The 15,624-nt window shown below is 40.4% G+C and overlaps 1 protein-coding gene across 1 annotated transcript; it reads left to right on the top strand.

The window, feature by feature from the left end:
* Positions 1–1,406: 1,406 nt before the first annotated feature.
* LOC108271400 (exo/endonuclease G) lies at positions 1,407–11,730 on the top strand. Its single transcript, XM_017478988.3, has 6 exons — positions 1,407–1,646; positions 2,584–2,733; positions 7,209–7,348; positions 7,586–7,662; positions 7,750–7,864; positions 10,755–11,730. The coding sequence occupies exons 1-6, from the start codon at positions 1,520–1,522 to the stop codon at positions 11,202–11,204; spliced, it is 1,059 nt and encodes a 352-aa protein (XP_017334477.1). The 5' UTR covers positions 1,407–1,519; the 3' UTR covers positions 11,205–11,730.
* Positions 11,731–15,624: the final 3,894 nt, after the last annotated feature.

A 15,624-nucleotide genomic window follows, 5' to 3' on the forward strand; every position in this document is an offset into this window, starting at 1 on the left:
CCAACACCCGCCCTTTGTGAATAAGATTGCACACCCCTACCCTAGGTTTACCCTGTGTTGGAAAACCTAATATTACAGTTTAACATCTGACTGTTGAAAGCACCGATATTAGAGACTCCTTCCAAAATGTCAAATAAAGTCTCCTCATACAATATTTGTGGGACACATTCCCTTCTAAGTACCTTTGTACATTGTTAATATAGATACTGTAGATACAATTAAGCAATTATCACACAAGCAAGAGTGCTGTTGTACTAAATATCATCACATCTTTGATTTGGCCTCAGGTAATGACAGCCGTTCTAATATTCAGTACAACAGCAGGATCGCAAGTGTGATATTGCTTTTATACAACAATTCTATAAAGTAATATCCTCTACTGATAGAAATTAATAAAGTCACAAATGGATAGAGTGTTGTGTGTTGCTATGCAATACACAGACTGACTTACAGCTCATAGTAAGTGTAGGAATAATTTCAATGTAACAAACTATTACTAGGATTTAAATTTCAGACAAGCAGAGTGATTCACACAGCGCAATCTCCCAGTGCTGTTATACTAAATATCAACACTCTTGGAACAACACTTGTTTAATCAAATTAGTACACCAGAGGTAACTGTTGTATAATAACTTAATAGAACAAGGACGTTAATATAAACCTTGCAAGCAGAGCTGCTGAGAAAATGAATTTCTGACCAATCAAACATGGAGAATTCATCAACAGCCCTTTGCTATAAACTGTGAACAACAGTCAGCAGTTTGTATATCTACAAAGTGCACCTCTGCTTTGTCTCCTCATGTTGGTTGGGGAAGTCTGGGGTGCAGTCGGCGTTCCAGTTCATCCCAAAGATGTTCAGTGGGGTTGATGTCAGGGCTCAGCGCAGGATACTCAAGTTCTTCCACTCAAACCTTGGAATATTGTTATACAGGAACAGGTTTGTACCCCTTAGTTCTAGTGAAATGCTACAGCATACAAACACATCATATACAATTGTGTGCTTCTAACTTTGTGGAAATAGGGTGGTGAACATTGCTGGGGAAAAAAAAAAACCCAAAACAAAAAAGAAAGTCTAATGGTTTCCACTACAAATACCATTACAGACCATCAGCTAACCATTAAAACTATTACAATTAGCATTATTGGTCCTTAATGGTATCCACTAGATATAACATACCACCAATAGAAGGCAACAAATTACCAGTAGACACACACAGGGACCATTAAAACCAGTACAATTCCCATTATAACCATTAAAACCATTATAAATTCTATGAGGGTTTCTGTTGTTTTTTATTTGAACTTTCGACCATATATTAGATACTTTTAAGTGAAGAACTAGCCAGTGTCAGTGGTGTGGAGTAATGAGACTTGGCTCAGCTATGTAACTGGTGTGTAGTTTTTCTTTGACGCCACAAGATGGCGATGTAAGGAAATCCGTCTCCTCGGTCAAACATAGAGCAAGTTAGCTCGGGAACAAAACAAAAAAAGCGCAATTTCACTTCATATTTAGTAGAGAATGGCCTCTGGTTTTAAGTTTGTGCGGTTTTTTGGTGGTTTTGTGTGTGGAGTTACTGTCAGTACTGGCGCTTGCGTGGCAGCAGTGAAACTGTATCTTCGACCTGAAGAGTCCACTCAGGAGAAAGGTAACAAGCTAGCATCTTACATACGTTTATAACCTGCTACTCAGCTACTGTTTTATTTATTATATAGAGCAACACGCTCCAGAAGTCAATTGGGTTCTTTAATATCTGAATAGTAGCCGTTTTGGTTTAGGTACAGCTTTAGGTGTTGTCGCGTTATCGCTAGTAACTATGGTTTAGCTGTTTACTGTTATCTATGCTATCTAACTAGCAGTTTCAGAGAGTCACAGTTAACAGTAACGTTCAACATGATCCAAGCCAGTAGCTCCCAAGTGCATGACTAACACAAACTAACATATTAGGCAGTTTTACTAAAACGTGCTATTCTTGATGCTCCTGGTTAGCTAAGTTTTTTTTTTTTATTTGACTAAAGGGTGGTTGTATTCCAATCGGCTCCCTAATGGACGAGTAACGCACTACTTAGGGCGGAGAAGACACTACTTCATAGTCAACTACCTTTCTATTGGGAATTTTTGGGATCCAGCCAATGTTTGCCTAACATGACTCTTGTGAGTATGAGCAAGGTTGAGATTTAACTTAGCCAGTAAACCCTCCCCTCTCCCCAACCTCCGCCCCCATCTCTCCCCTCTCCCCAACCTCCGCCCCCATCTCTCCCCTCTCCCCAACCTCCGCCCCCATCTCTCCCCTCTCCCCAACCTCCGCCCCCATCTCTCCCCTCTCCCCAACCTCCGCCCCCATCTCTCCCCTCTCCCCAACCTCCGCCCCCATCTCTCCCCTCTCCCCAACCTCCGCCCCCATCTCTCCCCTCTCCCCAACCTCCACCCCCCATCTCTCCCCTCTCCCCCACTCCCTCTCCCCTCTTCCCCTTCCCCCTCCTCCCCCCTCTCTCCCTCACCCATCTATCCCCCCTCCCTTCTCCCATCTTTCCCCCATCCCTCCCCCCATTCGCCCCCCCTTTGTGTGTGTGTTTTCTCCACAGAGAGTACAGCACAGAGATTCATTAAGCTCTATGGGCTCCCTGAGGATGGTGCTGAGGCCAGATACTACACCAACCACATTTTGTCATACGATCAGAGCCGAAGGACACCGAGATGGGTGGCTGAACACCTGTCTGATGAAAAACTACTTGGTAAGTTGTGTTACACCACAAGTACTGTGAATACTTTCCAGATGCACTGTAAGTCTCCATATATAACACTTTTTAACAATGTCAACATATGTCTTCCAAAATGTTTCACACTTAGTTTTTATATATATATATATATATATATATATATATATATATATATATATATATATCACACGTACACACACACACATGGTTAAGAAAGCTCCCTGAGTGTCCTGAAAGACTTCCTACAGCCTGGACAGCAGAAAACCTGTTTCTAATTGAATTCAAGCCATTATTCATTTGAGTCTGACTGTACCAGCATGCGTAACATGAACAAAAATCTAAAGAAATGTGGTGAAGCGGGGCCAGAGTGCACTAAGGGGTGGCGTTGTGTATTTTATTATGAGACAAGGTTGCATTTGAATAATATGGAAATGGTCATGGAAAGAAAGTACAAAGGTCTGTCTGCACCGTTGAAGAAATGACGTCTTCTTTCTTTGTTGGGTTTGTCACTGTTATTTGCAACAAACACGTTCAGAAACGTGACTGTCTTTTTGTAAGACATAATCCATAGTGAAGTCTCTCTTTTGGCAGCAAGCTTAGTGTACTAGCAAAGTTTCACCTGGCCTGCACCTCTAAGGGTTCGTTCAGTCTGTTTGAATCGAACCCTGGTGAGTTTTCATGATGAGTCTGGTTTGTTCAGGCAAATACGAACGTAGCAATCTCATCAAAGCAGCCATTATAAGACTGCCCGAGACAGCTGGTCTATTTCGCTTTTAGTTGAACTCCAGTGCGGTTTAACAGTGTGATTTGACCCTGAATCAACCAAACTGCGGCTGGAGCCTGCTTAACTGATCTGTGAGGCGCAATTTGAGCTGAAGGACATAAATCCTGGATACGGTATTCAAAATGCTTTATTTTATTTGATTATTTATTCATTTATTTAGCACCAGCTGTGTCGTCAATGCTGGCCATTTTTCTAAGCAATTCATTTTCAGCCTCGTCTCCTCGTCCACAACTCTCGTCCAATGTGCTTTTGGTTTGCTTAATTATGAACAGTCATAAACCAAACTAATTAGCTCACAAAACCAAAAGTATCAGTTTCACTTGTATTCAGTCTCATCTAGTAGTCTGTTTACCGAGTCTTGATCAGAGTTTCTCTTTGGTTTGGTTTCACACTGTGTATTAATGAAAAGAAAAATAAACGCAAAAAATACAAATGTGTATATACATATGTTTATACACAAAAAAAGATAAAGAAACCTCTGCCAAAAATCATTCGAGCATGTAGAGCCAGGACTCAGTAAATTACTAAATGATTATAGTTGATATATATGTATTGATAACTAATTTTAAAAAATTACATACGTATACATAGAACATTCATATTCTCTTATGGTTAATTGGTCCAAATATGTAGAAATACACTACAGTGTGTCCTAAAAGTCTTCATACAGGGGCGTTGTGTTTGCCAGCTCTACGTCGGTTGTGCCTTCGACGGTGTATGTTCGTGGACGTGCGCTTCTCGGGTGGTCTGCAGCACTTCCAGTTTTTTTGAAGTTGTTAATAAGTTTGAAAAATATATATATATATATATATATATAAACTAAGTGTGAAACATTTTGGAAGACATATGTTGACATTGTTAAAGACATTGTTAAAAAGTGTTATATATGGAGACTTACAGTGCATCTGGAAAATATTCACAGCGCTTGCAGCCTTATTCCAAAATGGATTAAATTAATTATTTTCCTCAAAATTCTACAAACAATACCCCATAATGACAACGTGAAAGAAGTTTGTTTGAAATCTTTGAAAATTTATTAAAAGTAAAAAACAAAAAAAAGCACATGTACATAAGTATTCACAGCCTTTGCCATGACACTCAAAATTGAGCTCAGGTGCATCCTGTTTCCACTGATAATCCTTGAGATGTTTCTACAACTTGATTGGAGTCCACCTGTGGTAAATTCAGTTGATTGGACATGATTTGGAAAGGCACACACCTGTCTATATAAGGTCCCACTGTTAACAATGCATGTCAGAGCACAAACCAAGCCATGAAGTCCAAGGAATTGTCTGTAGACCCCCGAGACAGGATTGTATCAAGGGTACAGAAACATTTCTGCAGCATCGAAAGTTCCAATGAGCACAGTGGCCTCCATCATCCGTAAATGGAAGAAGTTTGGAACCACCAGGTCTCTTCTTAGAGCTGGCCGCCCGGCCAAACCGAGCGATCGGGGGAGAAGGGCCTTAGTCAGCGAGGTGACCAAAAACCAGATGGTCACTCTGACAGAGCTCCAGCATATCTCTGTGGAGAGAGGAGAACCTTCCAGAAGAACAACCATCTCTGCAGCACTCCAGCAATCAGGCCTGTATGGTAGAGTGGCCAGACAGAAGCCCCTCCTCAGTAAAAGGCACATGACAGCCCGCCTGGCGTTTGCCAAAAGGCACCTGAAGGACTCTCAGACCATGAGAAACCAAAATTCTCTGGTCTGATGAAACAAAGATTGTACTCTTTGGCCTGAATGGTAAGCATCATGTCTGGAGGAAACCAGGCACCACTCATCACCTGGCCAATACCATCCCTACAGTGAAGCATGGTGGTGGCAGCATCATCCTGTTGGGATGTTTTTCGGCGGCAGGAACTGGGAGACTAGTCAGGATCGAGGGAAATATGAATGCAGCAATGTACAGAGACATCCTTGATGAAAACCTGCTCCAGAGCGCTCTGGACCTCAGACTAGGGCGAAGGTTCACCTTCCAACAGGACAACGACCCTAAGCACCCAGCCGAGATAACAAAGGAGTGGCTACAGGACAACTCTGTTAATGTCCTTGAGTGGCCCAGCCAGACCCCAGACTTCAACATCTCTGGAGTGATCTGAAAATGGCTGTGCACCGATGCTCCCCATTCAACCTGATGGAGCTTGAGAGGTCCTGCAAAGAAGAATGGGATAAACTGCCCAAAAATAGGTGTGCCAAGCTTGTGGCGTCATACTCAAAAAGACTTGAGGCTGTAATTGGTGCCAAAGGTGCTTCAACAAAGTATTGAGCAAAGGCTGTGAATACATATGTGCATGTCCTTTTTTTGTTTTTTATTTTTAATAAATTTGCAAAGATTTCAAACAAATTTCTTTCATGTTGTCATTATGGGGTATTGTTTGTAGAATTTTGAGGAAAGTAATGAATTTAATCCATTTTGGAATAAGGCTGTAACATAACAAAATGTGGAATAAGTGAAGCACTATGAATACTTTCCGGATGCACTGTATGTATGGAGACTTTTTGGGCACCCTGTATATTGCGTAAAGTTTGTGGACACCTGACCATCACATCCATATGTGCTTTTTAAACATCCCATTCCAGATTTAGTCCCCCTTTGCTGTTATAATAACCTCCACTCTTCTGGGAAGGCTTTCCACCAGATTTTGGAGCGTGGCTGTGGGGATTTAAGCTCATTATTGCAGCAAGAGCATTAGTGAGATCAGGGACTGATGTTAGTTGAGGAGGTCTGGGGTGCAGTCCGCATTCCAGTTCATCCCAAAGGTGTTCAGTGGGGTTGAGGTTGGGGCTCTGTTCAGGACACTCAAGTTCTTCCACTCCAACCAAACTTGGCAAACCATGTCTTCCTGGAGCTTGTCACAGGGGTATTGTCTTGCTCGAACAGGTTTGAGCCTTTCAGAAGGGAAATTGTATTGCTACAACATACAAAGACATTCTGTACAATTGTCTGTACAGCTTTGTGGTCGCCAGAGCCATATCACCCTGCAGTTCTCGCCTGGTTTCCAACTGAAGCTAAGCAGGGTTGAGCCTGTTCAGTTCCTAGATGGGAGACCTCCTGGGGAAAACTAAGGTTGCTGCTGGAAGTGGTATTAGTGAGGCCAGCAGGCGGTGCTCACCATGTAGTCTGTGTGGGGCCTAATGCCCCAGTATAGTGACAGGGACACTAAACTGTAAAAACAGCACTATTTTTACGGACAAGACTTTAAACCGAGGTCCTGACTCTCTGCAGTTGTTAAAAATCCCAGGACACTTATCGTAAAAGAGTAGGGGTGTAACCCGGTTGTCCTGGTGAAATTCCCCCATTGGCCCTTTTCTATCATGGCCCCCTAATAATCTCCATCTCTGAACTGGCTACATTACTCTCCTCTCCACTAATAGCTGGTGTGTGGTGTGGTTCTGGCACACTATGGCTACTATCGCATCATCCAGGTGGGGATGCTACACATTGGTGGAGGTTGAGCAGACACCACATGCATACTGTGTAAAGTGCTTTGAGTATCTAGAAAAGTGCTATATAAATGTAACTATAACTGTCATCGTGCTTGGAGAAGGCCCACATATGGGTGTGATGGTCAGGTGTCCACAACCCTTTGGCTGTATCATTTATCCAGATATGACTCACCTACGTCATGACTTTAGCAAATTGACAACCTTTCAAGCAAACAAATCAAATTCACTTTTGATTGTTCACTTACTGTAATTTACCAGGAAAAGCGGACAGAAAGCACTGCAAATTCAAGCCAGACCCTGACGTCCCTGAGCTGTTCACAGCACACAATGAAGACTACCTCGGCAGCGGCTGGTCTCGAGGACACATGGCACCAGCTGGCGACAATAAATTTTCAGAGGCAAGGCAACATTTATTCTCATAAACTGTTATCTCAGTGATTGTCAAACAAAATCAGCCTAGATCAGATTATATATTTCCTTTACAACCCAGCAATATTGCAGTTATAGAGTGTTTAATATACAGAGGAATAAAAGCCTAAATGAAATTTCATTTTGTTCAGTATTCCAGAATACACAGCCTCATAAATATAGCTTGTGCTCGATCATATCAGTGTAACTTGTTTATCTTTGAACAGCAATCGATGGTGGAGACCTTCTATCTGTCTAATATCATCCCACAGAATTATGAAAACAATGCCGGTTTCTGGAACAGGTAATGAGCAACATCTGGTTACAGCTGGAGAAAGAGAAATCGGTACATTTCTGCATACACGTATTAACAGATATGTCTTCTTTTAAGGTTGGAGATGTATTGCAGAGAGCTGACAGAGAGGTTCAGAGATGTGTGGGTAATTTCAGGACCTCTTACTCTTCCATACGTAGGAGAGGATAAAAAGAAAACCGTCTCTTATCAGGTACATGAACATGGTGCACTCTCGTAGAGAGAAGCGAAGTTCTCATGACAGTGTCCTGGAAAAGTAAATTAATTAGAAAAAGAACTTTTTGTCATTTCTTTACTTGTGTTCTGGTGACCCGGGGTTCAAGTCCCGCCGGGGCCCTGTGTGTGCTGAGTTTGCATGTTCTCCCTGTGCTGCGGGGGTTTCCACCGAGTACTCCGGTTTCCTCCCCCAGTCCAAAGACATACATGGTAGGCTGATTGGCGTGTCTAAAGTGTCCGAAGTGTATGAATGGGTGTGTGAGTGCGTATGTGATTGTGCCCTGCGATGGATTGGCACCCTGTCCAGGATGTACCCCGCCTTGTGTCCGATACTCCCTGGGATAGGCTCCAGGTTTCCCCGTGACCCTGAAAAGGAGTAAGCGTTAGAAGATGGATGGATGGATGGATGTTCTGGTGACATTACACTAGCCATGCAAATGGTGTTTCAGTGTACATGTTCTACTCATTAAAGTCTTTTTTTTTTCCTCCCACAAATGGTGAACAAGTAAAAACTGGTGTCAGTTCTTTCCCCACTAAGTTAATCATTTTTAAAAATGTATTAATTTTTTTATTTAGGCCTTAGGTAGGGTTGGGCAATATGATCTAGAGAATAAAATACATTGCAATATGATAAATGATGGGTATTGTCAGTACTTCAGCAACATGAATCATCACTTCCTTTATCTGAGGAAAAACTACGAGATTTAACCAGATGAACAATAATGACTCTGTTTAATTGAAACTACATTTGATTGGTTGTTAACAGTTCATATGGTTCATCAGTATGTGGCCTCATGAAATCGGTACGTTGGGTAAATTAGTGTTAAGCATGTAGTTTACTTGGTGTTTAATTAGCATGTGACCTTATTATAAATTGTGTACATTAAATGAAATTCGGCTTTCCTCTGGGTACTCCGGTTTCCTCCCACGGTTCAAAGACACGTGCTGTGGCCATTTCCAATTGTCCGTAGTGTGTGAATGTGCCCTGTGATGGATTAGCACCCCATCCAGGGTGTCCCACGCCTTGTGCCCCAAGTTCCCAGAGATAGGCTTCAGGCTCCCCGCGACCCTGTGTAGGATAAGCGTTATGGAAATGAAACTCAAAACTCCTTCTTTTTTTTATTCTTTTAAAAATATAGAAATATATTGAATAATTACATTAAATGGTGCTACTCTTTGGCTGATTTCTTGTAATCATACAAAGGACTTATATTCAAAAACCTTAAAACATATCATGCTATAAAACGTTTGCTATATCTACATGTGATGTAAAATTGCATGTATAAAATATTCTGGATCATCATGCCAGGTTAAATTATCCACCTTTGTGTCACAAATATGTAGCCCAGTTTTTTTTTTTTTTTTTGTTTTTTTTTAGTTTCTGTTTTCAGTGTAATGATTTGATTCCAGCACAGGACCAGTAGATGTCAGCAGTACACTTGTGCATTGCCCGGTGCTTTTACAATGGCAGTTCATATACTCTACTGAACGTATTATCGCAGTATGTCTTGCCCAAAGTAAAGTTGTGTTTTGTCTTAGCAAAGCATATCTGAGGTTGTAACAGAAGACTTGGAGGCCTATCACACTTCAGTGTAAACTCTGAGAGTGACTATTTACAGCTGCCCAAACTGAATTCTAATAAATATCTGTACCAGATGTCTCCGAGCAGACTGGGTTTACATAGATGTTACATGGTTGTTTGGCTGATTAGTTTTTAAGGCAGTGTGCATAATAGTAGTCTCTTACTGCCCAAAAACCATGATAAAACTTTTTAATATTATATATACATAATATATAAAATGTGTGTATATATATATATATGTATGTGTGTGTGTGTGTGTGTGTGTGTGTTAAATGATAATAATATAAGATGTATGTAGGTAATATAAGATGTATTGATACCTGGAGGGAAATTCACTTGTTGCTAGGTAGCAATATGTAAGTAAGTATCACCAGAGGTAAAGTACAAAATACCAAAAGATGTAAAAAGGGTAAAAATTACAAAGTGCCATTAACAAGTGACTACAAAGTAAGTGTTCAATCTACAAGAAGGCAGAATGAACAGTTATTTCACTTAATATAGTACTTATAAGTTTGACATGATGACATATGATCTATACCATGAATGTATAAATCTTCATGTAATAATAAAGAATAATATTCTTGCACCTAGAAGTGACATCATGGCATATATATATATATATATATATATATATATATATATATATATATATATATATATATATATAATATATATACATACACACACACAATATTATTAACAAAAGTTTCGATCTTGAAGTGGCTGTAGAGTGGGCTGTAAACTTGTGTTTGTCCTCTGCTCTGTGTGAGACATGGGAGGAACTCCAGCTGGCCAGGGAAAGAGTCGGCTTTCCGTTAAGGCTAAATCGACATAGACAGCTACCCCCAGGGCTAGTGTGTATCATAAATTGGCCGCGACAGGAGCCATGTTACCTTGATCTGTGCACACTCAGGGCCCTAGGAGAGACTGTAGCTTAGATACGTCCCTTATTTCCCTGGTGCCTTTGTGGAATGAAGTGGCTTTGCCAGTGTGGTTTCTCCGGGACTATTGGGGAGAACGTGTTAGAAGTTCTGATGACTTCCTCCAAATGCTCAGTGGATGATTTTATATATATATATATATATATATATATATATATATATATATATATATATATATATATATACGATATTATATTTGACATACAGTGGACACACCTTGTGCGGTTTGTTCAAGTGTGAATGAAAAGCTTAGTCTTGCTATTTATTCTTAATAAAACTAGCACTTGTTTATGAATGAAATCTGATTTAATCTTTCCTCGATGTTCCACACATGACTCAATCAGCTGATTGGAAAAGACGACGTGGCCGTACCCACTCATCTTTACAAAGTGATCCTTGCGAGGAAAGATCATTCATCTGATGTGCTGGCTCTCGGCGCCTTTGTAGTGCCGAATGCTCCTGTCGGTTTCGAGCATCAGCTGAAGGAGTACCAGGTGAGCCTCACACAGCTGGAGAGAATGTCAGGCCTGACCTTCTTCCCTAAACTTGACAAGAGCCAGAGTGTGAAGAACCTTTGCCTGTTGGACTCCTGTGAGCTCATGGACTTTAAACATTTCACGCTGTACATTACTGGCCGTAAGGTGAGGGGTGTCAAGTCCTTGGGGAAGCTGGAGAAGATCATGGTGGAGCTCAAGGAAGCCGGTATCACTCCAGATGAATACTTGACTAAATTGTATTTTGAGAAGAAACAAGAACTCTTACAAAAGGAAAGCCAACAGGTCAAACGAGGATAACGACTTTTTGAATTGCTGTGTCATGGTCCAATGTCAAAGAATTTTTATGTGGCATTCTTTATCAGTGTTTATGGATGATGAGATTTTAGGCTCTCCTTTTAACCATGTTTGAAAGCTTTTACTGTTAAAAAGCATAAAAAATCAAACTATTGAAACTTGAATCATGTTCTCAGGGAATAATGATGAATATGTTAGAAAATCATTCACTTCTTGTCTCATTTGTCTGTTCAGTTTTGACGTAGGACTGTTAATTTCTTCAACTGTGGTACATTGGCCAGTTTTTTGGTCTATATGTTTGTTAAAGTGCTTGTTTGAAACATTTAAGTATGCTCTTTTGAGTTCTTTATTATATATTAGCAGTTTTTGCCATTTTCATACTGCAGAGGAAATGGAGAAGTGGGTCAGCTGTTAAGTTCTGTTAGTGACTGAAAGCAGAACCTGTTCTCAACCCTCCATCTCATTCTTTTAATAAAGGTGCCCAGTTTGGCTGTCATCAACAAAAAAATCAAATAAATGACAAATTCTATTTCTGAGGCTTTCAAAATAGTGTTGATACATGGGGAAAAATTCCCTTGAAACCTTGTATGCATTAACAGAAATGATACTGTAGTGCAAAGCAAGTACACGATATGTCCAAAATTAAATGGACACCTTACCTTCGCACCCATATGTAGGTCTTCCCCAAACTTTAACCACAAATTTGGAAGCACATAATTGTATAGAATCTTTTTGTATGCTGTAGCTTTACAATTTCCCTTCACTGGAACTAAAAGGCCCATATCTACAAAGATTTTTTAATATACTGTATTTTATGATTGTAAAAATAATAAATAATTTATATTTATCTGAAACAAATCACAAATTTAAATGATGAAAAAAGGCAGAGGTCCTGCCATAATTAGTTTTTCTGACATGGTTTAACTGAATATATATTTTGCTTTAAGGCCTACATCATACTTCATTTAAGGTAACATATTCTTGATGTAGCATTTCAAGCAAAACTCATCTATGCTCATGTTTATTAAGGAATATTTTCAGTAATTCACTTAGATAATGATTCTGAAATTTGAATACTACACCATACATGTACACTGATCAGCCATAACATTAAAACCACCTGTCTAATATTGTGTAGGTCCTTCTTATGCTGCCACAGGAAATCTGAAGGTGTGCTGTGGTATCTGGCACCAAGACATTAGCAACAGAATCCTTCAAGTCCTGCTAGTTGTGAGGTGGGGCCTCCATGGATCGGACACATTTGTCCAGCACGTTCCACAGATGCTTGAGCAAATTGAGATCTGGGGAATTTAGAGGCCAAGTCAACACCTTGAACACTGTGTCATGTTCCTCAATCCATTCCTGAACAATTTTTGCAGTGTTGCGGAAAGCTGCTGAAAGAGGTCACTGCCATTAGGGAATACCGTTGCCATGGGACTTGGTCTGCAACAATGTTTAGGTAGGTGGTACAGACCTAGGACCCAAGGTTTCACAGCAGAATATTGATCAGAGCATCACACTGCCTCCACCGGCTTGCCGCCTTCTCATAGTGCATCCTGGTGCCATCTGTTCCTGAGGTACGTGACCTACACGCACCCAGCCGTGCACATGATGTACAACCCCAATTCCAAAAAAAGTTGGGACACTGTGTAAAATGTAAATAAAAACAATGCAGTGATTTGCAAGTCACATAAACCCATATGTTATTCACAATAGAACATGGAAAACATTTCAGATGTTTGAACTGAGGACATTTGATGGCCGCAACACGTCTCAAAAAGTAGGGACTGGGCAACAAAAGGCTGGAAAAGCGAGTGTTAGTAAAAAAAACAAAAAACAGTTGGAGGTTAATTGGCAACAGGTCAGTAACGTGGTTGGGTATAAAAATAGTATCTTAGAGAAGCAGAGTCTTTCAGAAATAAAGATTGGCAGAGGTTCACCAATCTGCGAAAACCTGCATCTACATTTTGTGGAAAAATTTCAGAATAATGCTCCTCAACATAAAATTGCAAAGACTATGAATATCTCATCATCTACAGGACATAATATCATCAAAAGATTCAGAGAATTTGGAGAAATCTCTGTGCGCAAGAGACAAGGTAAAAAATCAGTATTGCATGCCCGTGATCTTCGGGCCCTCAGGCGGCACTGCATTAAAAACAGGCATGGTTCTGTAATGGAAATCACTGCATGGGCTCAGAAACACCTCCAGAACTCATTGTCTGAACACAGTACGCCGTGCCATCCGCAAATGCTGGTTAAAGCTCTATCATGCAAAGAAGAAGCCATATGTGAACATGATCCAGAAACGCCGCAGTCTTCTCTGGGACAAAGCTCATTTAAAATGGACTGAGGGAACGTGGAAAACTGTTCTGTGGTCAGACGAATCGAAATGTGAAATTCTTTTTGGAAACCATGGACGCCGCGTCCTGTAAACTAAAGTGGACTATAGAGGAGAGGGACCATCTGTCTGTTTATCAGTGCTCAGTTCAAAAGCCTGCTTCCCTGATGGTATGGAGGTGCATTAGTGCCTATGGAATGGGCAGCTTGCACATCTGGAAAGGCAGCATCAATGCTGAAAGGTATATACAGGTTTTAGAGCAACATATGCTTCTATCCCATCTTCTGACAGACTCTGCCTCTCTAAGATACTTTTTTTATACACAATCATGTTACTTACCTGTTGCCAATTAACCTAATTAGTTGCAAAATGTTCCTCTTGGTATTTCTTTTTAGTAACACTTACTTTTCCAGCCTTTTTTTTTGCCCCTGTCCCAACTTTTTTGAGATGTGTTGTGGCCATCAAATTCAAAATTACCTTTTTTTTTTTTTTAAATGGTACATTTACTCAGTTTAAACATTTGATCTGTTTTCTGTGTTCTATTGTGAATAATATATGGGTTTATGAGATTTACAAATCATTGCATTCGGTTTTTATTTACACTTCACCCAGTGTCCCAACTTTTTTGGAATTGGGGTTGTAAAGGAAAACGTGATTCATCAGACCAGGCCACCTTCTTACATTGCTCCTTGGTCCAGATCTGATGTTCCCATTCCCAGTGAAGATGCTTTCAGCAGTAGACATGGGTCAACCACTTTTGGTAGGTACTACCCACTGCATACCAGGAACACCCCACAAGGCCTGCCATTTTGGACTTGCTCTGACCCAGTTGTCTAGTCATCACAGTTTGGCCCTTGTAAAAGTTTCTCAGAACCTTGTACTTGCCCATTTTTCCTGCTTCCAACATATTAGCTTTAGAAATTGACTGTTTACCTGCTGCCTAATATATCCCACCCTTTGACAGGTACCATTGTAACGAGATAATCAATGCTATTCACTTCACCTGTCAGTGATTTTAATGTTATGGCTGATCGGTGTATGTCCTCAGCTTTGGTGGCCACGCTGTTATTTCATTTTCATCTCCTATGAGAGAAAATCCTTTAACCTCCCTGGACTGAACAATTGTGAGTTCAAATACTAGGATTCCCAGAAAGCCACTGTTGGATTGTTAAACTACTCCATTGGGAATGCACAATGGCTGACCTTGTGCTCTGAGCCACTAGTTTAGATATGCAAAAACATCCAACTGCTCCATTGGGAATGAATAAACTTAAGACAACACAAAATCTGTGTTGTAGTTAGGTCTTTTCTGACTTTTCGGATCGCGTCACTCTTGGTACTGTATTGGAGCTTAAAATCAATGGGGTCACAACAATGTCTTGTACACATGGCAGACATGTAGCCCCCTAACACAATGTACTTGACAGAAGTCAAATGTCAAAATTAATTTGATGTTTATCTGTTATTCTATTCAAAATAGACCTGTATGTATTGTTTTTGAAGTGTTGGGAAGCAGGTTATCGGTTTTAAATCTTCAACAGAGTGGAGAGATGTTGGTTTGCGCCATGTTTAGGGGTGCATTACTCTGAAACCTGCCTTTGTACATTTGTCTTTCATTGCACATTTATTAAGGATGTGCTGATTTGAATGCAAACAATACTGACAAAATTAAACAAAATCTGGCTTACCAGCCTGTGCACCATCGAACTATTTCTCCTAGCGGCTGTGAGCACAGAAAGGTCAGGGGATAATTAACTGTAATGTTAAGTAATACTAGGGGAAGAGTCTACAATAAGCTGGGAAGTAATTCTCTCTATATTTGAACACGTACAGCGGAAGTGATCAGAAGTGATAATACACAATGACAGATTGGGAAATACACTTCTAGCCATAGACTGGGGGTAAAGGAAAAAAAAAAAAGAAGACATACTATGAACCCCCCCAAAAAAAACAAACAAAAAAAACTACCCTGTATAATGTCAAAGTTTGAGGCTTTCAAGTTATATCTCCACTTGCAGTTGTTGTACATTTTAATTACACACTTTTATTTAGGGCAGGTGGTGCCAAGAATTTCAAAGAGTA

This window comes from Ictalurus punctatus, chromosome 1 (assembly GCF_001660625.3).
Source record: "Ictalurus punctatus breed USDA103 chromosome 1, Coco_2.0, whole genome shotgun sequence".
NCBI lineage: Eukaryota > Metazoa > Chordata > Actinopteri > Siluriformes > Ictaluridae > Ictalurus > Ictalurus punctatus.